At 42.7% G+C, this 24,523-nt stretch overlaps 2 protein-coding genes across 4 annotated transcripts in view; both read right to left on the reverse strand.

The window, feature by feature from the left end:
* Positions 1 to 13,776, reverse strand: part of LOC134336350 (amyloid beta precursor protein binding family B member 2) — a 31,826-nt gene extending 18,050 nt beyond the window's left edge. For both annotated transcript variants that reach the window (XM_063019094.1, XM_063019093.1), the window contains exons 1-8: positions 13,685 to 13,776; positions 6,330 to 7,374; positions 4,123 to 4,295; positions 2,588 to 2,713; positions 2,183 to 2,289; positions 1,330 to 1,390; positions 775 to 936; positions 498 to 625 (exon numbers count right to left, since the gene is read on the reverse strand). In XM_063019094.1, the coding sequence (XP_062875164.1) occupies positions 498 to 625; positions 775 to 936; positions 1,330 to 1,390; positions 2,183 to 2,289; positions 2,588 to 2,713; positions 4,123 to 4,295; positions 6,330 to 7,353 (1,781 nt within the window). In that variant the 5' untranslated portion in view covers positions 7,354 to 7,374; positions 13,685 to 13,776. The remainder of the gene's footprint in view (positions 1 to 497; positions 626 to 774; positions 937 to 1,329; positions 1,391 to 2,182; positions 2,290 to 2,587; positions 2,714 to 4,122; positions 4,296 to 6,329; positions 7,375 to 13,684) is intronic.
* A 2,373-nt stretch (positions 13,777 to 16,149) lies between these two features.
* On the reverse strand, positions 16,150 to 23,737 carry dele1 (DAP3 binding cell death enhancer 1). 2 transcript variants are annotated; one of them, XM_063018616.1, is made up of 11 exons: positions 23,606 to 23,737; positions 21,831 to 21,933; positions 21,550 to 21,652; positions 21,304 to 21,448; positions 21,059 to 21,214; positions 20,695 to 20,835; positions 19,859 to 20,001; positions 19,560 to 19,730; positions 19,374 to 19,466; positions 18,394 to 18,547; positions 16,150 to 18,050 (listed from the first exon to the last, which is right to left on the reverse strand). In XM_063018616.1, exons 1-11 carry the CDS (start codon positions 23,634 to 23,636, stop codon positions 17,812 to 17,814), a joined length of 1,479 nt encoding a protein of 492 aa, XP_062874686.1. In that variant the 5' UTR covers positions 23,637 to 23,737; the 3' UTR covers positions 16,150 to 17,811. The 2 variants fall into 2 exon arrangements, with proteins under 2 accessions (XP_062874686.1, XP_062874685.1); XM_063018615.1 differs by having other exon boundaries at positions 20,695 to 20,838.
* Between the last annotated feature and the right edge of the window lie 786 nt (positions 23,738 to 24,523).

Raw genomic sequence — 24,523 nt, forward strand, 5'->3', positions numbered from 1 at the left:
TACAGTGCCATCTATAGGACAACTAGCACAAGTGCAAGATCAACATTAGTTACACACACACACACTGTAACTGTATTATGGGAACACTTCCCACTGGATTCTGGAGTGTGACTGTGAGAATTTACGCCCATTTAGTTAATAAAGCATTTGTCAGAAAACAGAGCTTTCTGTTGCTTTTTTGTTTTTGCTTTTTTCCCCCTCCCAATTTAGTCATATCCAACTCCCTGATTCTTTGTTACTCCTCCGCGGCTTGCACAACCCCTCGGGCCCGAGGAGAGCCACAGGCTATCACCCAGCCCCTCTGACACATGTGCCTGAAAGTCACCCTCTGCTGTCTGTGAATCATCATCTCATGCAGACGCCTCGACCAGCCAGCAGGGGGAGCAGTTGCAGCAGTAAGGAGTAACACACAGTTACCTCCCTCAGGAGGGATTTATTTTGACCTCCAAGCGCCTCCTTATTTTAATATAAGCGGTAAAGAGTCATCCCACACTGACCTGCTGTGGCCACGTCCGACTCCCCAAACACGGATGCTGCTGATTGGCTGAGAGTGGAGAAGGGTGTGGTCTATGGGGTCGACCAGGGTCAAAGTAACATCCTGGAGAACCAACAGCATGGCTTTTGCCTTTACAGAGGGAAAAACAAACGAATGTAATAAGAACAACGCACCACATACACACGTCAACATCCGTGCTCACGGTCAGGCGTCCAAATACTTTTGGCCGTATAGTGTACGTATATGAATATCAGGGTCGGCGTCTCCCTAGTGTTTACCTCCTCAGTCTCTCCGGCGCTTGCTGTCCCTCCCCGGCAGAGCGAGTGTGTGTGTAGGTTGCGCTGTTGGAGAAGTCGGATACAGTCGCTGATCACAATGCTGCCAGACACCATGTCGGCTTCACACACCTCCATCCAGCCGAGGGAACGCACTCGGTACACCTGTCACACACACACACACACACACACTTAATATAATACACACAAGCACACACTCATTTTCTTGTATTTTGTTATTTCGTCCCTTCTTAACCTCCATCAGCCTCATATGGATGTGTGATTTGAACCCAGATATACAGGACCCTTCTGCTGAGCAGCACCTACACTATTTCACTATTTATTAAACCAACTAAATCTCCTTATTTTCTTTGCTTTTGTAAATTGTCCTCCGACCCTTTGCTGAACTGGTGTTTATACTGGTGTTCTGTACAGCCACTAGATGGCAGCAACACTTCTCAGTGTACAGTGTTCTTCTCGCTGATGGTCCAAAACCACCACCCTCACCCTCCAGTCTGACCCTTGGTGTGTTTTGGTGTAATCTGGTGTAATGCTTACGTGGGTTTCGTAGTCGTTGATGGGGATGTAGGTATCAGCGGGTGGAGCTGCAACTCTAGCCCTGCCGAGAGAAGAGCAGAAAGAAATGTTAATGCGCTGGTCTGGATGGGCACTCAACACACTTACTGGCAGTGTCTAAGGGAGGAAGGGTCACCAATCCATCTTATAAAGATAAATAGAAAAACAAAAGAAAAACAGAACTGTTCTTATTTAAATTAAATCCCACAGTGGGGAATGTGAAGGTGATTTTGTATTCTTGGTTTTCACAGCAGGTATGTGCTTGATGTATGTATTTCGTGTGTTGTGTGTGTTAAAGTGTTTATTGTGTGTGTTGTGTGTGTACTTGATATGTATTGTGTTGTGTGTGAGGTGTGTATTGCGTGTGTGTGTGTTTGATGTGTGTATCACGTGTATTGTGTGTAGGTTTAATGTGAGAATTGTGTGTGGCGTGTGTGTTTAAGGTGTGTATTATGTGTTTTGTGTTGACCTGATGCCTGTATCTTGTGTGTGTGTATATCGCGTGTGTTGTGTGTGTGTGTTTGTTGTGTATATCATGTGTGCTGTGTGTGTGTGTTTGATGCATCTGGTGTATTGTGTTGTGTGTTTGATGTGTGTATTGCGCGTGTTGTGTGTGTTTGATGTGTGTATCACATGTGTGTATCACGTGTGTATCGTGTGTGTTTCATGTGTGTATCACGTGTATTGTGTGTGTGTGTTTCATGTGTGTATTGCATGTGTTGTGTATGTGCGTCTTTCGTGTCTCACATGTGTGTTGTGTGTGTTATGTGGTTTACTTGTGTATCACGTGTTGTGTGTGTGTTGTGTGTGTTTTTGATGTGTATATTGAGTGTACCTCAGGTTTACGTAGCTGTATGGCATGCAGCGAGCTCCAGCACTGACCCTCTCTCTCCGTTCCTCTTTCAGTCTGGAGTCAGGGGGGACGGCGGTCTCTTTTAGGTCCTGTACAGAAAAATGGTTCATTAATGTTTGATTAACCCCAGAATCACTGGGCTGAACACCGCTGGGATTAGAACCCTGAACCCCTGCAGTAGTGGGTTAGTGTAATTCACCGCTGCACCACCCACTGTGGATTTAGGGTGTGTTCTGGGTTTTTACACGATTAAATAAATGTAGATGATTTAATTTTACTGCATTTACTGTATTTTGTACATTATGTTCTGCTGCAGAGCTCTCTCTGTGTGTGTGTGTGTGTGTGTGTGTGTGTGTGTGTGTGTGTGTGTGTGTGTGTGTGTAGTACCAGGCAGTTGTTATTGAAGAAGCTGCTTGTGGTCATTTCACAGCAGATTGAGGATGAGGAAGGTGAGGAAGCAGCTGATGAAGGCACGGGCTCCACAGAACTGTCTGAAACAATGCTGCTAGGCCTCTACACACACACACGCACACACCACACACACACGCACACACCACACACACGATTTAGAAAGTATAACTGTTAACTAAGAATCATTATAATGCTGAAGCAACAATTCGTGCATTTTTATGGGGTGTCATGATGAGAACTTGATCGCTCTGGTGGTGCTGCGATCTAATACACAAACCCACCACCTTCAGGATCTGGGTTCGAATCTCATCAGTGCTCTCGGCCGGCCAGGCGTCTGCACAGACGTGATCGGGGGATGGCTGAAGCCCTGTGAGTCCAGTGTTTCCCAGTAAGATCCAGTCCTGCTGAACGATCAGACCTGACCAAACCTGGCATGAGCTGGTCAGTGTCTTATACTTTATGATGTAAATAACATAAACAACTAACAGCAGCTCCAGAGACCGGATTTTATCCAGCAAGCTGTTCGTAAACACAACCTGAGACGTAGCCCACACCCCTCACCCCTGTATTTGTGAATGGAGCTTAAGAAACTCTGTGTGTGTGTAATTGAAGCTGGTTATTGATTTGATTAGTCCATGGATGATGCTTTCAGCTAAAGTGCTTCACTCCCGGCAGTCCTGTCCATCCATTAAAGGCCATCAGTGTGAATGAATGAATGGCTGGATGAATGGAAAATCACAGGTCCACGTATGGATCGTCACATCCTCATTATCACATCGTTATTAGAGCTTATCCATGGTTAGGACGGGCGGACCTTGTTCACACAACACACTTTAGGGATGGTAAGACTTTCCATCCATCTTGAAGCCCAAAATTACAAACCTATTACAACTGGCTGTGTCTGAAGGAGGGACGGGCGGATAATCAATTACTTTCCTAATGCAACAGCGACCCCTTTGGTCTGGTTAAGGTGCTGGGAGGAGTAGTGTAGGACTACTGAGAGTGTGTGCGTCGCTTTGTGCAGGTTAACGCTCTCTGTTAATCCACCAGTGGTTGGGGCACTCGGGTGGGGCAGCGTTTTTTTGCGGCCGACCGTCTACACAAACAGAGTTGAGCGTGTTTGAGGAAGGGAAGATGGGACGGGGTCTCTTCAAGCTGTCGCTGCATGCATGATACGTGATCTTCAGGACTAAGGACTTCAGAATTACTCTGTACGTGATACGGCTCTCCGTGGCCACACGAGAGGTGGGTGGTGATCCGACTCTCCTTGATCAGATCGGGGGTCGTGCAAGCAGCAGCGGATTCACAGTCGGGAATTGGAAATGACTAAATTGGAAGATAAAGGGGAAAAATATCGAGAGACGGGTACTAGGCTGGAGACGCTTCTTAGCTTGGTTGTAGCACGTGGTGGATAAATTGGGAGAATAAAGGGACGAACAAAGCATCTAAAATAATGGACACAAAAATGTTAAAGTGTGTGTGTGTGTGTGTGTGTGTGTGTGTGTGTGTACCTCGCTCTGTGCCTTAGCTGAGGACACACACAACGAGCTTGTCTCTTCCTGGCACTTCGTGCTATCAGTTGCGGGTCGTTCATGTTGGGCGTTGGCGTGCCAGAAATAGCCATCAGACACTACATCATCCTTCTCCTGCCGGACAGAGGGCAGCACCGAGTCACAGGTTGGACCTGAAAACAAAACACACACACACACACACACAGATACACGGTGGTGTGAATAAAGTAATCACCCCCTGTTTTACTGAATAGAACAAAATGCCTTTATTTATCATATATACACCGATCAGCCATAACATTAAAACCACCTCCTTGTTTCTACACTCACTGTCCATGTTATCAGCTCCACTTACCATATAGAAGCACTTTGTAGTTCTACAATTACTGACTGTAGTCCATCTGTTTCTCTACATGCTTTGTTAGCCCCCTTTCACCCTGTTCTTCAATGGTCAGGACCCCCACAGGACCCCCACAGAGCAGGTATTATTTAGGTGGTGGATGATTCTCAGCACTGCAGTGACACTGACATGGTGGTGGTGTGTTGGTGTGTGTTGTGCTGGTATGAGTGGATCAGACACAGCAGCACTGCTGGAGTTTTTAAACACTGTGTCCACTCACTGTCCACTCTATTAGACACTCCTACCTAGTTGGTCCACCTTGTAGATGTAAAGTCAGAGACGATCGCTCATCTATTGCTGCTGTTTGAGTCGCTCATCTTCTAGACCTTCATCAGTGGTCACAGGACGCTGCCCACGGGGCGCTGTTGGCTGGATATATTTAGTTGGTGGACGATTCTCAGTCCAGCAGTGACAGTGAGGTGTTTAAAAACTCCAGCAGCGCTGCTGTGTCTGATCCACTCATACCAGCACAACACACACTAACACACCACCACCATGTCAGTGTCACTGCAGTGCTGAGAATCATCCACCACCTAAATAATACCTGCTCTGTGGGGGTCCTGACCATTGAAGAACAGCATGAAACAGATGGACTACAGTCAGTAATTGTAGAACTACAAAGTGCTTCTATATGGTAAGTGGAGCTGATAAAAAGGACAGTGAGTGTAGCAACAAGGAGGTGGTTTTAATGTTATGGCTGATCGGTGTAAATGTACATGATTACAGTACAGCAGCTCATTTGGACACCCCAAACAGCCCCCTTCTTGCCCAGAGGGTTAAGAGCTTTGTTCGAGGGAAAAAGAGGGCCACAGTTATCTGATAGAGCCCTAACCACTAAGCTAGTGCTTTAAATCGTTTATTGTCTTGATATGATGTTTTCACTTTATACTATAGAACGGTGTATTTGCTTTTCAGCAGCAGACGTAACGAGAACCTCGATTGCCAAAATGTTTAATTTTTTAGATTTGTGCCTCTATAAAGCATTCCTGGAAATATATTTGAGGATCAGTCAGGCGCTGGTCACTAGATGAGTGTCGAACACTTTGTTCCCGATATATTCAGTCGAGTACAATACGTGAGAGGGACCAGAAGACGAGAGAAAGAGTTAAATAGAAATAGGTAAACGTGGGTTATATTTTTAACAGAATTTGATTAGTGCATCAGTCTAATACACTAACTCACCACCACAGACCAGTAAAGTACCAGAGTTTGTGACTTAAAGGTGCTCATAGCCTGGATGGAACTGAAAAGACACAAACAGTCGTGTCTGAGGGAGAGAAGGTGGGATACGTTTCACATCACTGCAGCTGCAACAGCGCCTCCTGCTGTTTGAGTGTGGCATCGCCACAAGTGACGAAAGAACACATAGAAAGGAGCGCGGTCTTCTGGATAGTCTGCAGCCTTCCTGAGCCAGTGAGGGTGTCATGCAGCAGGCAACTGACCAGAAATTTGGAATAAAAAAAGAAAGCATCTCGCATGGTTGCTAGCCCTGATGTTGGAAGAGAAGGCCTGGGTCGCAATCCATATCCCAAAAGTGGTGAGTTGGGTTGAGACCAGGGCTCTGTGTAGAGCAACTGCCGCTCCTCTGCACACAACTAGTCAAACCACGTCTTTATAGAGCTCGATTTGTGCTCAGGGGCGTAATCATGCTGAAAGAGAAAGGGGGCTTCCCCAAACTGTTGCCACAATTTTAAAAGCAAAATATTAGGGTGTCCACATAGTTTTGGATATATAGTGTACGTCTTTTTCTGAACGTGCCATGTCAACAGCATTGCAAAATCTCTGTACATCTAACTGAGAGTCTCACCTGTCTCCTGTGGTGTCTCTATGGATGGGCTCTCCTGAGACAAAGTGGTCCAGCTTGAATCTTCATCATCGTCGTCCTCCTCCTCCACCTGTTTCTCCTCGCCCAGAGTAGGTGGCGCTATGGGCAGGTACGAGGGCGGAACGAGAGATCTAGCTATGCGTAGTGAAGTGGGTGGAGCCTCTTGTGCTTGGAGTGCTGATTTAGATTTCGGGGCACCTCTCTGGCCCTCGTCTTTGCCCCCGTCCTCTTTGGGTCGCTTCATCTGGTTGGGGTGTGTGGGTGCGAGGCTCATGTGGGTGTGGACGGGGCTCTGGTGCTCCTCTTCGTCTTCGTTGGCCAGCAGGAGGAGGTGATTCTGAGGGAGCGTGAGATGAGGCTCCACGCGATTTTCGTTGGCCCAGTTTTGATGCTCCAGCTTATGGAGGCGTGGCTTCTCCTCACCTGGTGTGTTCACCTCCACCTCTTTGTCGGGTGAGTCCTCCTCCTCTTCCTCGCGATGATACTCCAGGAAGCTTTTCGTCCTTCGGCGGAAGGGCAGGTTCTTCTCGTCGTCTTTGGCGAAACGATCGGGCCAGTCGGGCCAATCGCGTCCTTTCCCGGCTGTGATGTCGTTGCGGTTCGTGTCCTTCTTGCTCAGGTCGAGCTGCGTTTCTTTCAGCTGCAGGTTGGTGCCGTTTTTTGCCAGTTTGGGGTTGGATGAGGACAACGACAGAGAGTATAAATACAGAGAGGAGGAAGAGGCGGATTTTGTGGGGGCCGGTTTGGTCCGACCCTGGGCGGGGCTTTCATCCAGCCCCATGGCGTTCTGCAGATTGGTCAGGGCGTATCTGTGGCGGTTCTTCGCAGACTGAGTTGTATCTTGCGTCTCTGAGGAAACGCTCTCCTTCGAGATGTCATGGCCTAACTGGTGGTTGTGGGAAGAGCGGAGGTTGAGAAATGTGGGTGGGGTCAGTAGTTGGCGGCTGCGATTTGTGGATTCTAGTGTGGAGGCGCTGCGCCTGAGGGCGGGTTTGTGCAGCGACATCCTCGTCCGACTGCTCGGCTACTGAAAAAGAGAAGAAAAAAACAGAAATACCTTTTAATACCACGGGATTAATTATGATCTTTAACATAAACACACATCTAGGGAAATGCTGTCTAGCTGTGCCAACTTACAGAGCTACGATTATAGCTATGACTTAATACTGAACATCAGAAATGTTTGATCCATAACCTCAGCTTTAACGTTTTAGAAATAGGCTTACCCTTTGATTTAGTTCTCTCTGATGTGTTCTTAAGGGTAAAAGTACAGCACCTTTCATGAGGCAGTTGTACCCTAGCGGTTAAGGTGCTGGACTAGTGATCAGAAGGTCGCTGATTCAAGCCCCACCACAGCCAGGTTGCTGCTGTTGGGCCCTTGAGCAAGGTCCTTAACCCTCAAATGCTCAGAATGTATACTGTCACAGTACTGTAAGTCGCTTTGGGTAAAAGTCACCGCTTAATGCTGAAAACATAAATGACTGTAGCTCTATGGTGTCATTATCGATCAGCGAAGACTCACAGCACCGTTATTTACTTTTATATCCCACAAAACCCATATACTACATAGTGTGTAACTATACCATTTGTGATGCACTAATCAGACTGAACCTCCAGATGTTTAAGCAAGATTCAGGAAAGACAGAGGAACTCGAGGAACCAGAGGTATCATCGCAGATGGACGCTGGATTGTAGAAAAAAGCAGAGGAATTCAAAAAGGAAGTCAACATATGCTTTGTCTCGGCAAGCCCATGCTAAAATCTCGACCAAATGAATCCCCATTCGACTGCCCCTCCATCAGACTGGGCTTTTCATGTCTGATGAGCGCAGAGACTCAACCCGGAGAGTCAAATCTCAGACGCGGTGGGCTATCATATTAGACTACTGCTCCACCTGAACTTCTGATTGTCATTAAGAAAATCAGATTTACCATGAAATTCCTGTGTGTGTGTGTGTGTGTGTGTGTGTGTGTGCATGGGAGAAAAAGGCTCAGGTAGACCCTGATCAGCTCTGCACAGACCATAGAGTCAGCACATCACCCAAAGCAAAACATCAAAAAACATGTAAACAAGTCTGAGCTGGACAAACACACACACACACACACACACACACACACACATACACACACACATACACACACACACACATTTGCACACGTCTATGTGCAGGTGGAAAAGTGTGTTAACAGCAGATCTGAACTCAGACAAGCTCCATTCCAGTATAATGAAAAAGCATTAATGCTGCAGCGAACCTCTCTAAACACACACACACACACACACACACACGTTTTGACCTGTTTTTGCTCATTTCCTCGCAGACTGAACTCCGTTTACATCACAGGGTGGGTAGAATCAGCATCCCAGACACCAGAGATGAGCAGTTTTTATGTTTTTGTTTGTTTGTTTATTCGTATTTGTCTGGTTAGACGAGCGAAAACACACATTTAATTACAAACGACCGTTCGGGCTTCACTCACACTACTTATGATTAATGCCAGGCTCCTTTTGGTTGGTCCTGAATTTAGGGGTGACCACAGCGAATCATCCTGGTCCTCATACCCAAACTGGCACAGTTTTTAAACTGGATGCCCTTCCTGACGCGACCCTCCTTATTATCCACTGACAAGTGCACCTTGGTCTGTTAGACCAACCCCCAACAGGTGTAATAAACGATTATATAAAACCAATCATATGCTTCCAACTTTGCAGCTTAAGTTCAGGGAAGGCCTAATTCTGTTTGCCCCTGCGCACAAAGCAAGCTCTATAAAGACGTGAAGAAAATCTTGATTTACAGAAGCTCCAGCGTCCTGCACAGAGCCCTGACATCAGCCCCACTCAACAGCTCTGGGATGAACCGGAACACCAACATCAGTGCATCAGTCAATGGGCACAGATTCCCACAGACATATTTCAAAGTCTTGTAAGCAACCTTCTCAGAAGAGTGGCTGTCGTACTATCTGAAAAGATCACACACAGGTCGCTCTATTTTAATACCGTTTCTTTTTAAAATGGGACGCTCGACAAGCTCATGGTCAGTACAGTGTATAAGGCGCGTGAAAAAACATGTGAAAGACGAGAAGAATCCAACAGCCATCATTGATCTGCGAGCATCAGCTTTCATTTCCTGTAAGCACATTTAGAGCTGCAGTGTGAACTGGAGCCGGTTCAGGACGGATGTAGAAACACAGGACAGAATGAACTGAGCACTTCGCTTCAGACAATGTACAGATCTTCAGTCTAAAAGACGTTTAGTGACTAAAGCAGAGGTGGTGCAAGAGGCAGTGGATCTACAATGAGAAAATAGGCTGAAAAGGGGAACAATGCTTAAAAAAACAACAGAACAATTTAATTTGGATAAAGGACGCATCCTAAAATATATGTACCACGATACAAACAACTCACGCACAGCAACCAGCCAACTCATAGCTAACAAGATGATGGACCATAAATGCACTGAGCAGATATTATTCCATAATTTCATCTCCTAACTGAAAATTGACAGATTCTGACAAACTGAGATGTTTTTTTACTGTACTGACACTGATTGTTTTGTGTCTGAAGCTTTTGATGGATTGGGTCTATTGTGGAAATGTGACGTTTTATTAGGTTATCGTCGTGTCGGTCTGTAATCAGCTCTTTTACTCAGATGCTGTTTGAAGAGAATAAATTTGGCTCTGATACGAGCAAGAACATCAGACTGTGATCCCACTGTTACACACTATTTTAAATAATGGGCATTAATATAGATGCGATGGAGATAAATAAAATAATCATGACACGGCAGCTCTAAGATCCTACATCTTTTATTGTTTTCTTCATATGCTGAATCATCCAACTGATAAAAAACTGACGTCATTTAGAGTAAAATTCAGCTCTGCAGGAACGTTTAGAGCTATAAATCCTTATTTTCTTTGGAGGGTCGAATATTTCTGATCGCAGATGAATGTAATTTCCCACAATTTTTTCAAAAATCACACAAATTTGTGTAGTGTGTGAACTCATTGAGTCAAAAGAGCATTTGTCATATATGGAGATGATCTTGGCCTGGCTCACAGTCGACTTTCCAATTCAGTCTGAGCCAAGTTCTTTCACACCAAATTTGTCAAACTGTGTTTAAGGACCTGTTTAAGTTCAGAGGGGTACAGTCTGCAGAAAGTTGGAGGATTCTCATTTATTTTATATAACACAGTATTATTACTATTACTATTATTATACTGTAATAATATTATATTATAAACCTGTTAGAAATGTGTGTGGACGAAACACCTGAAGTCAATATTGAGGAGTGGTGTCCACATACTTTTGGTCACGCAGTGTAAGAACTAAGCTAATATGATTTTATGATAGGACTCTTGACAGAATTTTAATTTGTAAAATTAAATAACAGTAAAGAATTTATATTCTCGAATATATATAATTTCCTCAAATTAAACTGTGAAAAATCAGATATGATCATCGTAGGTCCTACAACCCTGGCAAAAACCACAAAAAATTTTCAAATTACCATTGATAATGACACTTTGTCTCCGTCTTCTAACATCCGAAATCTTGGTGTAATTTTTGATAGCAACCTCTCTTTTGACCGCCATGTAAATCACATCACCAAAACTGCTTTCTTTCATCTAAAAAACATAGCACGTCTACGTCCATCACTCTCCTTTTCTGCCGCCGAAACCTTGATTCATGCTTTTATTACATCCAGAATTGATTATTGCAATAGCATCCTTTATGGTACATCTAACAAAATCCTAAAAAAACTTCAGTATATCCAGAATTCAGCTGCTCGCCTCCTTACTCATACTCGCTCCCGTGATCATATTACACCTGTTCTCCAAAAACTTCATTGGCTTCCCGTTGCTCAACGCATTCAATTCAAAATTCTTCTATTCACTCACAAAGCTCTCCATAATCAGGCCCCATCCTACCTCACCGACCTGCTCCATCAGCACATTCCCTCCCGTAGCCTTCGCTCTTCTGAGGCTAACCTACTGTCCATACCCTCTAGGACCAAGCACCGGACCTGGGGTGACAGGGCCTTTTCCATAGCTGCTCCATCTTTATGGAATGCTCTCCCCAAACACCTACGAGATTGTCCTGACCTGTCCAAATTCAAGTCACTTCTCAAAACTCATCTATTCAGAGTGGCATTTAACTTGTAACAACACAAAATAAATGCTTTTATTTTTGCTATTCTTTTTAATAGTTTTTATACTTAGATCACGACAGAAATGTGAAGTCCTAGATCCTAAAACTTGTAAAGTTTTCAGTTTCCTGATTGCATGTAAATCTGTCCTGTTTCTGTCTAATTTTAAGAAATTGTTCTATATTTGTTGTTCTCTCTCATAATTTAGCTAATTTTTAATGAACTGTCTTATGCTGCTCTCTTTGTTTTTATCTTAATTATTCTTGATGTTGATGTACTATTTTGATTTTGTACTATGATTTGTATGGTGTATGTACGTATTTGTTTTGATTATTTGTCTTATGTAAAGCGTCTTTGAGTATCTTGAAAAGCGCTATATAAATAAAATGTATTATTATTATATCAGATTTCCAAAAGCACCAAAGAATCAAATAACACAAATTGATTAATTTATTACATTTATGCTGTTAGCTTGGTTTCTGAGTCAATTCGTCATTCCTAAACAAAATGTAAACAAACTATCTGGCTAAATGTATTAATATAATAAATATAAAAGTATTTCCATCATCCACATTGATAATTACTGATACAGTAACGTTCCCTTCAGGCCCGCATGGACTGACTATGCTAAGCTAATCAATACAGCTTAAGACACCGTCTCAGTTCTGTTTAAATGCCAATACTGATAAATAAAGTATGTTTTTACACTGTTTACTGTTGAAAACATCGCTTCTAACAAGAAAACTCTATTTTGAGATAATAAATGAAAATAAACAAGAGTAATAACGATTATAACTTTCAAGTTAATCTTCCTGGGGTAAAATAAGGCCGCATCCCAAACCACATTCTATTTAGTACAAGTGTGTACAAATTGCTTTTACTGTGATAATAATAAGTGCCCTATTTAGGATGCCAGTGTGCGATTTGGAACACAACCCCAGTTTCCACCCACCTGTTTGTGTAAAAACAGGATTTCTCGACAAATATTCGACGATAAAGACAATTAAATAAGAAAAAACTGCAGCTTTTACTTTTAAAAATGTACTACAGTTCACAAAACTCTGGTATATATTTAAAACAAAGAAGTATGTAAATAGTTCGTAAGTATAGTAGCCCAAAGTAAAGTGCAAGGGTTTACTGACCACATAATTATAGTTATTATTATTATTGTTATTAATTACTGGCCACATAACAGCACATTGTTGTTCTCAAAACTCAATGTACAGTACAATCATCAAATAAATCATTCCAATATATACATACTGTACATAAGTTAAAGTCTGGGTGTTTTACCCTCTTTTGCTATATTTAAAAATAGACCTCAGTGAACATGTCAAATAGATCAAAAACTTTCTTCTCATTTTGGTTCATTTCTTTTTTTTTACTTTATTTGTATGAGACAATTTGCACACAGAATTAAAATGTGAGATTATTAAAAAAGTATTTGAAAAACACGACATGAGAACAAAGGAAACAAACACTAACATGTAAATAATACTTATAATAATTGTGCATGTTTACATTAATGCATTAATGCACTATTTCAGTGATTTTGCATTTTTTCCAAATGTATTACTTTTATTTAGGCTGCAAATATCTATGAATAGCACTAAATTATTATTATTATTATTGTTATTATTATTATTATTATTATTATCATCATTATTATTAGTAGTAGTAGTATTAGTGAATGTTGTTGTAAAGTTCCACCCAGGTTCTGGTATTGATTTTGCATCTTGCATTATGCAAATAATATATATTATTTACTATTACTATATTTTCTGTATATACACAAATACTATATTTATTACACACACACACACACACACACACCCGCATCAGCTGCGACCTGACTGGCATATTCCATTAGACTGCAGGCCTGTCTGTTGCACTTCTCACCAAAGCATGACACAGCAATTGGGTTCAAACATCTACACCCACACACCCAATACAATACCCCCCCCCCCCCCCCCCCCCCCGCATCAATACCGTCCCCAGCATTACCCCCTCATTCCAAATTTCTACCCCCAATATCCTTCTACAGTATCATCACACAGCTCATCAACTGCAGAAAGTTACAGTGCATCACAGTGCAGAGTAAAGCTATAAAACACTGGGCACTGCCCATCCTCCTGGCACAGCCTGGCATCGCATCATGTACATTAACCAAATGTGTAATGAGAGCAGAGACTTACCCGAGTCCAGCAGAGAGAGACTGTGTATATCAGTGTATAATAAAGCTGTAATACACACGGCTGCAGTATGTATGTGGATTATGAAGCTTCTCCTCCGTTATCAGTCATCCATCAGTTTCTCTCCTCCTTCACTGCTGCTCTGAGTTGTATGGGGAGCCAAACAGGTCAGAAACATTCACAATTCACCTCTCACTGCGTCACAGCCAACTGCATTAACATCAGAGCTTTACATGCAATGTATAGTTGTCAGAAAAATAATCACATGCTGGTGTATGAGCTCTTTGTTATGTTTGATTTAGAAGATCTGCCCAGGGTACTCTCATAATTCTTCATCAACACCAAACCTCAAATTAATTTATCTTCTTTCTGTCCAGCTTTCACCTCCATAAAACCACAGAGAAAATGACAGACAAATCATTACTTCTAAAGATCTTTTCCAGTTGATCTGTTTACAGAAGATTTCTCTGTTTGGTGCTGATTTTTCATCATATTTATATTTTGTATAATAATCATTTTGTCTGGACACCCATGCATTACTTTCTTGATTTTATTATCAAAAAAGAAGTAAACACATGTACAGATATCAAATCATTTATTGATTTCTGTTTTGCAAACTGCAGTGCAAATAAATATTTGTTTAAAAAAATTAAATATTAAATAAAACATGTGTCATTACATTTGGACATGCCATCCATCATCATGTGTGAAGTTAATAAAAGTGTGTAAAAGTGTGTTCTCTGTAGAGACTATTTACTTATTTACACACAAAAAAGACCCATCAAGAACAACTGATTTAAATGATTTAATTTTGTACTCAAGATAAAGTTACTACAAAGCTAAAGTCAAAATGTTCCAGTTATTTATTACAATTATTGAATTATTAGTAATCACAAATTGTTTGACATGCATTAATTAATTTATTTATTAGGATTATAACCTCATGTTTTACACTTTGGTTACAGTCTCAGTCTCAGACAATCTCCAGTTCACCTCACTTGCACGTCTTTGTACTGTGTAAGGAAACCGGAGCTCCTGGAGGAAACCCACACAGACACGGGGAGAACATGCAAACTCTACACTGAAATTACCAGAACCGCTCCTCTTGGGGATTGAACCCAGGACCTTCTTGCTGTGAGGCGACAGTGCTACCCACCGAGCCACCGTGTCGCCCCTGTGCAACACTGCATGAAAATTTCACCTCTAATGCTTAAACTAGTCACTTAAAAATAGCTGATTTATTAACACTAGTTTAATATTTATTATTATTTTATGTTTGTTGTGTCTGTGACCCTTTTGGCGCAGCGTGGTGTGTGCGCGCGCTCTGCCTACACGCGACCAATCAGCGCGGTGAGCGCCGGGCTCGCGCACAGCTGAGAGAATGACATCATCGGGATCCATAAGATTCATCTCACCCGCAGTAACGGATTTACCGTTCATCACATCCTCATCTCTTTCTGTTTAATATGTGATTATATTAAACTTATCACAGTCATGTTAATAACAATCTCACAATTAAGCTTCTATTGGTTCCTTTAGATCAAACAAACGAGAGCGGAAACTTTACAAAACAAGTTAACGCCTGAATTTTATTGACTGCGCATGCGCAGCGAATAAAGCTTTGTTTATTTTAGCAATTTTTAACTTTTATTTTTTATCTTAATGTTTTTCCTTCATAGTTTGCTTATCAGTTCCTTTCACATTCACGTATTATTTCTATTTTCCTCCACCCTTGCTTTTTAAACATGCTTTTGTTAATGCTGCACTTGATTAGAAGCATTTCTTAATTTATATTAACTTTATATTAACCTTAATTTATATAACTCGCTTGGCTGTGGAGAGAAACAAAACAGTTGTACCGTCGACTTTAACTGCAAATATTTCACCAATACTTCACAGAAACATTAAGAAAATTCTACAGTACATTTTATTTTTAATTAATTCAGTATTTCATTTGCTGCTGGATATTAATGCTTATTTAACACTCAATGTAAAGCATTTTCACAATTCTAATAAAAACATTTCCATTTCTATCAGCTGCTTTATTCTGACCGGGGTCGTGGTGGGCCCACTTCCACTGGGAAACACTGGGCACAAGGCAGGAATACCCTAAACAGGGTGGCAATCCATCGCAGGGCTTCAGTCATGATAGAGACCTAACCGATCATGTCTGTATAGCGTAATCTTAGCATCTAAGAGCATTAATATAAAATCTTACTGTAACAGACTGAACGATTTTAACTTGGAGAGCGATTGGGTGGCACAGTGGTCCATCAGATTCACTATTCAGATCTCAGTGGTGCCATTGGCCAGCCGGACGTCCACAGAGACACGATTAGAAGATTGATAGATTGGATCACCGTCCAGGGTATTCTCTACCACAACCCTGACCATGATACAGCAATTGATAAAAATAATATGATAAATTTTAATCAGATCTAATGACAGATGAAGCGTGAGGAGCCTGATGGTAGAAAAGTCGCTTTATTTGCTATAAAACATTAGCGTGTGCGTGTAACAGGCGGTAGTGCTGAAATCTTTTACATTCATAGTCAAGGGAAACAAAATTCATACATTCATGTTGTGACTTTCCCACTATATTATATAATACGAATTCTTAGAGAGGAACACTCTGTTTCTTCTGTAGCGCTCCACCGCTCGTGCAGGCGCTTCGGTTAGACAGTAGGAGTCACTGGTGCAGTAACAGCGAGGTGATTCCCTATCTGACCATCCCTTACTCAGGCACGTGACCAAATCCCATTTGTCCTTTTGCACTAAGGTCAAGTATTTCACGCTGTGCTGTGTTCTGAGCGTATACGGCACGGTCATTAGTGAAAAAGCCAGGTAAAGAAGCGACACATGCCGTGATGATGCTGTTGTGTCGTCGCTGCACATTTCTGATTTTGAGAAAACGTTATATCTGAAATCTGGGACAGATCTGCAATCAGATACAAACTGAACGAAGTCGTAGAGCTCTGCAGACGTACAGAGTTTGATCTTTTCCTTAAAATTATTATTCTATTCAACTATTCAATGTGACAATAAAGCATTTGTATGTTTTTCTATAAAGGCACGTCTGATTAAAGCATCTATTTTGGCACATGCTGTTCAGTTATAAAATTACGAGAAAACGAGAAACAGTCACTGACTTCTGTTAAATATATTTAAGCTAAATCAGAATAATTCTTCCTGACTGGCTCATTGGTAAAAGCTTATAAAAATAAACTGCTGACATTCTATATAAATTCTATACACATGATACCCAAACACACAGATCCACACCACATGCACCCAACAGACAGCAAGAGGTCTCCCAGCCCCCCCGATACACTCAAAATAACACAAACAAAACCAACAGTAACACGGACAGCTCGCAGAAACGGCATCTGAACACTTTTGACACTTTTTCAGCCAATCGTAATGCTTAAATCACTAACAAGTCTTTCCTGATTGGCTGAGAACTTTCTATTAAAATTCAAGCTTGTAAACTAGAAGTGCGTTTGTTTTTTGTGCGCTCATTTTTTTTTTTAGCTAACACTTTACATGGTACAGGGTATTGTCAAAAATGTACACCGCTTATAAAGGACGAGTCTTTCCTGCCAGAGAGAGGGATCGCGAACAGAGGACCACGCTACTCTCTGTGTATTCCTCCACCACTTAAGTCAGTGCCTTAACCAGACAGTAGGGGTCACCGGACAAAAGTATTGGTGTGTTTCGGGCCACAACGTCATATAAAATAAATTACATACTTCCAACTTTGGAAGTACAACAGTTTAGGGAAGGTCCTTTCCTGTTCCAGCATGAGTGAGCTCTATAAAGACGTGAAGAGAAGCTCCAGCGTCCTGCACCGAGCCCCGAGCTCAGCCCCACTCAACAGCTCTGGGATGAATCAGAACTTCGACTGATCGATCAGCGCCCAGCCGTATAAATGCAGTCATGTTTTGACTGAATGAACACAAATTCCCACACACAGTCTTGTGAGAAGCTTCCTGTTAAGGTCACTCTGTTCTAATACCAGAACACACTCATGGTCAGGTGTCCAAATACTTTTGGCCATATAAGCGTGTACAAGTTTGACGTTAACTGTACATATACGTGTGTGTGTGTGTGTGTGTGTGTGTGTGTGTGAGCTATCCCACCCCTATGATCCAGCCCGTGTTTTTGCCGCCGGCGTTAACGGCGTGATCGTAGACGAGAGACGAAGCTCCGAGACACCCGGCGCTCCGCGAATGAGACAGTGCATGAGCCGGCCAATCGGGTTGTCGTTTAGCCCTCGGCCCCGCCCCCTGGAACACCTGAGGAAACGCGGCGCTCAGACGATGGCGGTCCAGGACGGAAAGACACGGTGCGGACTGGATAGAGCGCAGCACTGCGGGGGGAAAAAAGAACCGGGGGTTATTTTTACAGACTTCATTCATTCAGTTCACGCAAACACGTCATTCTGGTCAGGGTTGTGGTGGGTCCAGTGCCACCTAGAGACAACTGGATCAAGGCAAAAACTCTCTGAGGAATTTTAGGCTGCCAAGCTGGTGCATCCCAGATTCTCTGGAAGCAAGTCTCACAAAGTACAGAAGTCGAAGGACCTGCTGGTTACGTCCTGTTACCAGGTACTACAAAAACCCTTAAGATGTCTTGTGGCGTCCATGGTTCTTCTCCTGCTTCCCACAGACCCACAGTGTGTGTGTGTGTGTGTGTGCGTGTGTGTGTGTTACCCTCTCGGCTGTGCAGGTCTCTCAGCGTGTTCCTGGCTCGCTGGTTCCCTTTAGCTGCTGCTTGTTTATAGTAGCTCAGTGCAGTCTGGTCACTCTGAGCGACTCCGAAGCCTTTCTCATAGCACTGACCCAGGAACAGCAGTCCTGTACTGTCCTACACATACACACACACACACACCAAAGCACTATTAGAAACACCTATCTGGTTTGTGCAGGTACAGCAGTGTTGTTGGGATTCTGAAACACCACAGTGTCAGTGCCGGGAGGACAACTGCGTTCCAACCGAAAAATATAAAGCCAGCAGCTCGATGTGATTAGAAAGTGTCCAGTGACAAAAGACTAGAGGAAGACGAACGCACACACACATTGTGAATTAAAAATCCCAACAACACTGCTGCACCTCATATATACACACACACACACACACACACACACACACACACATTGTGTCTCTAACTATCCACCTACAGCCAGCGCTATCTGGGTCTGTGTCACTAATAAAGAGACCAGTACAATACAGTACGGTATAGTACAGAGCAGTAAAGTACCATATTTTACATTTACATTCTCAGCTTTTAGTCGATGCTTTTATCCAAAGCAACTTACAGTACTGTTAGAGCGTACAGTCTGAGCAATTGAGGGTTAAGGGCCTTGTTCAAGGGCCCGACAGCAGCAACCTTCTGATTACTAGTCCAGTACCTTAACCACTAGGCTACAGCTTGCCATATAATAAAGGGCAGTATAATATAGCACAGTATAGCACAGTACCACACAGTACACTATAGTATCATAAATATAGTACATTACATTATAGTGCAGTACAGACTAACACAGAACAATAAGTAATATTATAGTATAGTACTACACAGCATGTTGTTATACAGTACAGTGTAGTGCTATACATAATAGCACAGTGTATTATAAAATAGTATAGTACAGTATAGTAGTATGTACAGGTATTATGGTGCACATCGACTCACTCCGCGCTCTGCTGCCTGTCTGAAGTAGTGAACTGATTTGAGCCCATCAGCGTCAGGACCCTGAGAGTACAGCACCCCCAGATACAGCTGAGCCTGAGAGAGAGAAACACAGAATGAGGAATAAGAGAGGACCGTCGACAAATGTGAAGTACTCTGATGCTTTTACTCTCTCTCTCTCTCCTGTACCCGAGCGAGTCCGGCGGCGGCTGCGCTCTGGAGCAGGGGGACGGCTGTAGCGTTAGCATCGTGCGTGTCGCTGTCGCTCCGCTCGCCCTGGGCGTTCAGGAGAAGCTTAGCACAGCGGTACTGAGCCTGTACGTGACCTGCAGCCGCTGCACATCTGTAATACAGCAGCGCCTACACACACACACACACACCAAGCAGGTACAACATATACATTTAGATAACTACCGGTGAATCTAAACTGTATGTAATACCAAATCAGTATTCTCTGTGCGTGTGTGTGTGTGTGCGTGTGCACGTGCCTTGTTGAGGTCTTTCTGGACTCCGTGACCCTTCTCGTAACACACTCCGACGTTAAACTGAGCTTTGCTGTAGTTCTGCTGAGCCGAGACCTGAAAATACTGAAACGCTGCCTCATAATCACCAGATTTAGCACTTTCCAGCCCTGAAACACACACACACACACACACACACACACACACACACACACACACACACACACACAGTCATCATGATACAATACACACACATAACTGGCTATGTTAGAGGTGAGGATGGCCAAAACCCTGCTATGGATTGATTCCTGTGCAGGGTGTCTTCATACCTCGTGTTGAATGATTGGGGTTGGAACCGGACCCACCACAACCCTGACCAGTACAAAGCAGCCGACGCACCATACGGCGCAATTCGACATGCCCACCGCGAGGCGGCCAATCAAGCTGGTATATTTACATCACATTTACATTTTTCGGCGTTTAGGCGAAATCCTGTTATCCAAAGTGACTTACAGTATACAGTCCAAGCAATTCAGGGTTAAGGGCCTTGCTCAGGGGCCCAACAGTGGCAACCTGGCAGTGGTGGGGCTTGAACCGGCAACCTTCTGCCTTACTAGTCCAGAACCTTAACCACTAGGCTACAACTGCTATATAAAGGGCTCTGATGAGGCGCACAGACTGCCTTAAATGAGACGCCTCTGTCAGTCATCTGCGCCCTCATGCCCCCTGCTGGCCAAAATGGCATGTCAGGTGAGCATGATTCTGTAACCCACACCCCCTTCTGTGTTAATGTTTTATTACAACTATTTTAGATGATGAGCAACAACAAGTCCACATTTTCGGACCCGTCGGGATGTACGTACCCATGATGTTGAGGATTATGGGTACGCTGTTGGCCTCCACCTCACTCAGGTTCTGCTCCGCCTCGTCCAGACCCATTCTTCCCGGTGGTTCATGACAGCCGGTGGCGTCTGTCTGAGGAACATCAAAGTCTGGCAGAGTTTCTTCTTGTGACAAAATGAGAACATCAGAATTAGGAACTTTGTGGGTATACAATCACTGAATGTAGCCCATTTCTGGCTCTGTCCACTTTGCCACCACCCTGTACCCCATTTATTAATCAAAAGGGACCCACATAGACCCCCCTCCCCAACCTGTTTGGATGTTTGACCATTCTCAGCACTGCCCTGATCAGTTAGGACTGATTGTAGAAGCATTTCTAGTAACCTGTGATGTGACTGAGTGTCTCCTCCTGCTGGTCGGTGGTGTTGAGTGCAGGCTGACCGCCGCCGCCGCCGCCGCCGTCACTCTGCTCCGGACTCGTGAGCGCCCCCTGCAGGCCCATCACACACACCCCTCTGGGCAACGCGTCATGCCTGCACACTGAGAAAGTGAAAAACACAGGGAGTCGTGTACACGTGCGATCCCGGCCCCGTTCTGTACGGCGATTATGACCGGCGCCCAGAACTCACGTAGGTTGAGCAGGATGCGGTGGGTGGATTTGCGGACGAGGCCCGACTCTGGGAGGTGGCATTGTGCCTGGCTTTGTTCACCCACGGCGGAGAACCGAGAGTGGATCCGCCTGCAGAGCTGCATGAACAGAACGGCCGCTGCGCCCTACACACACACGCGCGTGCACAATAAAAACACACCATGTACAAGGACAGTCGGAAAGCGAAGCAAAGAGGAACGGTGTGTGTGTGTGTGTGTGTTTGTACCCATCCCACTGCATCCAGCGCTGTGTATCTTGTTAGTCCGGCCGAGTAAAACTCTGCGGTTCTTTTGTCCTTCTTCTGCTCTCCATCCTCCCCTCTCTGAGATCTGTGAACGATACATATCATACAGCTGAACTCTGCGGGTGTACAAATACTGACTGTAGCATAGGACCCCCGCTGACCAGATGATGTTTGGGCGGTGGACCGTTCTCAGTTCTACCCTGACATGGTAACGACATGGTAGTGTGTGTAGCAGGTGCAGCAGTGTTGTGTGGCCGGATTACCGGTTGGTGGAGAGCAGCGTCGACGAGCTGATAACCTCATCCTCCACGTGAGGACCGTTGCTCAGACGCAAAGATGAGGTGTTCCCATGGCAACGACTCAAAACTGGAAACAGAATGAGGACGAGTCAATGACGATAATGAGATTTTTGCGTACACCCAGAACCCAAACATCTAAAAGTATCGGCAATAATATGAACCCAGTGGACTTTGCGGCCACACCAACCTTCACCCTGCCGGACAGTTACATTTTGTGTGAAGTGATTTTTGTGAAGACTTAAATGCTGAATACTGACATGAATCAGGACCTCGACCTGGTCTGGAGCCCTACAGGTATGACTAGGTGTGTCTTAAGTAAAGAAATGGCAGTGGTAGCTCAGTGGTTAAGATACTGGACTGGTGATCTTAGGTTTTCCGGATTCAAGGCTCACCGCCACCTTGGGTCCCTGAGCAAGGTCCTTAATTGCTCAAACTGTATTTAGTCTCAATTGTAAGTCGCTTTGGGTGAAAGCGTCCGCTAAATGCTATAAATCTATAGATCTGGCCCAATTGTGCAATACTCGCCACTCTGTTACTTTACTATTTAATATTTAATTTGTATATAATCTGTACCATACACTGTATACTTGAAACCACGTCTCCCTGCACTTTTACTTTCATTCATTCATTTTTCACTCAAATCCTTCCTCATCATTAATAACTGCACTGGAGTTGAGCAATACGTGTAAAACTCAGGTTACTTTCAATCTTGGTTCTTATGTTTGTGCTGTTTTTTCAAATTTATATTGTTGAATTTTTATAGTGTGTCTTTGATGTATAATGCTAATGGGACTTTAAATTCCTTCAGGATCAATAAAGTATATATCAATCAATCAATCAATCAATCAATCTGTCTGTCTGTCTGTCTGTCTGTAATCTATCTATCTGTCTGTCTGTAATCTATCTATCTGTCTGTCTGTCTGTCTGTAATCTATCTATAGGGCAGTGATATCTATAATCTATCTATCTATAAACTATCTATCTATAAATAATCTATCTATCTATAATCTATCTATTTATAATCTATCTATCTATAATCTATCTATTTATAATCTATCTATCTATAATCTATCTATCTATAATCTATCTATCTATAATTTATCTATCTATAATCTATCTATCTATAATTTATCTATCTATAATCTATCTATTTATAATCTATCTATCTATAATCTATCTATCTATAATCTATCTGTCTATAATCTATCTATCTATAATTTATCTATCTATAATCTATCTATCTATAATCTATCTATCTATCTATCTATCTATAATCTATCTATCTATAATTTATCTATCTATCTACACACCAAAGTTTATGAGCAGGTCTATAGTACAGACTTTACAGATGTAACCTACTACAGTAGATGTAAATAAAATACTTCAGTAAATCATGTTTATATGATGGAATCCTGCTGATCTTTAAGATAAAGAGTCTTTAGATAAAAATCCCAAAGATTTGATGGATCGCAGCGCCACTATATAAACTTATAACGGGCCACAGCGCCACCCAGTGGTCAGAGTTACACTAAACAGTTTCATTTTCACTGTTTACGTCTATAATCAGTATATAATGTTCTGTTTAACAACATAATAAGCCACTTTATCGTATATCGATATCGTCAATATCAGAGCTTTATATCGATCTGTTTACAGAGACGTCGTGACGTCACGAACGCGATCACTAAAAGCGAAAGTTGCACTCCTCACTCACAATGTCATTCAGGACACGGACTCACCTCTCCCCACCAGACTCTGGATCCTCCACATTCTCACTGCGCTTTATATAGTTCACCTTTATTTCAACATTTTACATGAACCGATCAAATTCCGTTAAGACTCCATGTTAGATCAACAGAGCGCGCGCCGCCGCAGCTACACCAGCTCGCGCAACCGCCGATACAGTCACGAGACTCGACCTGCCGATCAGGGGGGCGGGGCTTAACGAGCAAAACGCTGACGCAACACCATCAAAATATTAATAATAATAAATTTAATAACATCAAAACAATAACAATGCAAATATTAGCAATAATAATAATAATAATATTAGTAATAATAATAATATAAAAATAAAGAAACCTAAAAATATTCTATACGCAAATACTTTACATGATAATATACATAATATTACAGCAACTTTCAAGAATATAGAAATATAAAAGTGTTTACACATATATTAAAAATTAGAAATGTAAGGATATATAATAAGATACATAAAAATACAAAAACAGCCTTTAAAAAGGTTGAACAAATATTGCACTGTTTTATTAAATGTATTGCACAAAGTATAAAGTTGTTTTATAAAATGTATTGCACTAATTGCACAAAATAAAATGTGTTTTATAAATGTATTGCATGAAGTACAACAGATATTGCACAGATTAAAAAAAGGTTTCGCACATGGTTCAGGTTTATATCAAATGAGTGCAGATATAAAACCATATGAATGACTGTGATGGTGATGATTGTCTGTGCTTGGGTCGGTGCTGGTTATAAAGTATGCGGTGATGGTCCAAGATGGACTAAATCCCAGCGCTGCTATCAGCCAGTCAGGCACCTACACACATCGATCCAGACCAATCCATGTGGGAATCAAACTCAGGACTTTCTTGCTGTGAGTTATTGGTGCTTCCCACTGTGACCAGATTATAGAT

Source organism: Trichomycterus rosablanca, chromosome 22 (genome assembly GCF_030014385.1).
Source record: "Trichomycterus rosablanca isolate fTriRos1 chromosome 22, fTriRos1.hap1, whole genome shotgun sequence".
Classification (NCBI taxonomy): domain Eukaryota; kingdom Metazoa; phylum Chordata; class Actinopteri; order Siluriformes; family Trichomycteridae; genus Trichomycterus; species Trichomycterus rosablanca.

What these genes read in the sequence shown, in the direction of transcription:
- dele1 (XM_063018615.1), bottom strand. Translation starts at nt 23,636, where the DNA reads ATGTGGAGGATCCAGAGTCTGGTGGGGAGAG. An exon ending in ACGCTGCTCTCCACCAACCG is followed by an intron (nt 21,653 to 21,830) that starts GTAATCCGGCCA and finishes TATCGTTCACAG; the next exon opens with ATCTCAGAGAGGGGAGGATG. An exon ending in CCGCATCCTGCTCAACCTAC is followed by an intron (nt 21,215 to 21,303) that starts GTGAGTTCTGGG and finishes TCACTTTCTCAG; the next exon opens with TGTGCAGGCATGACGCGTTG.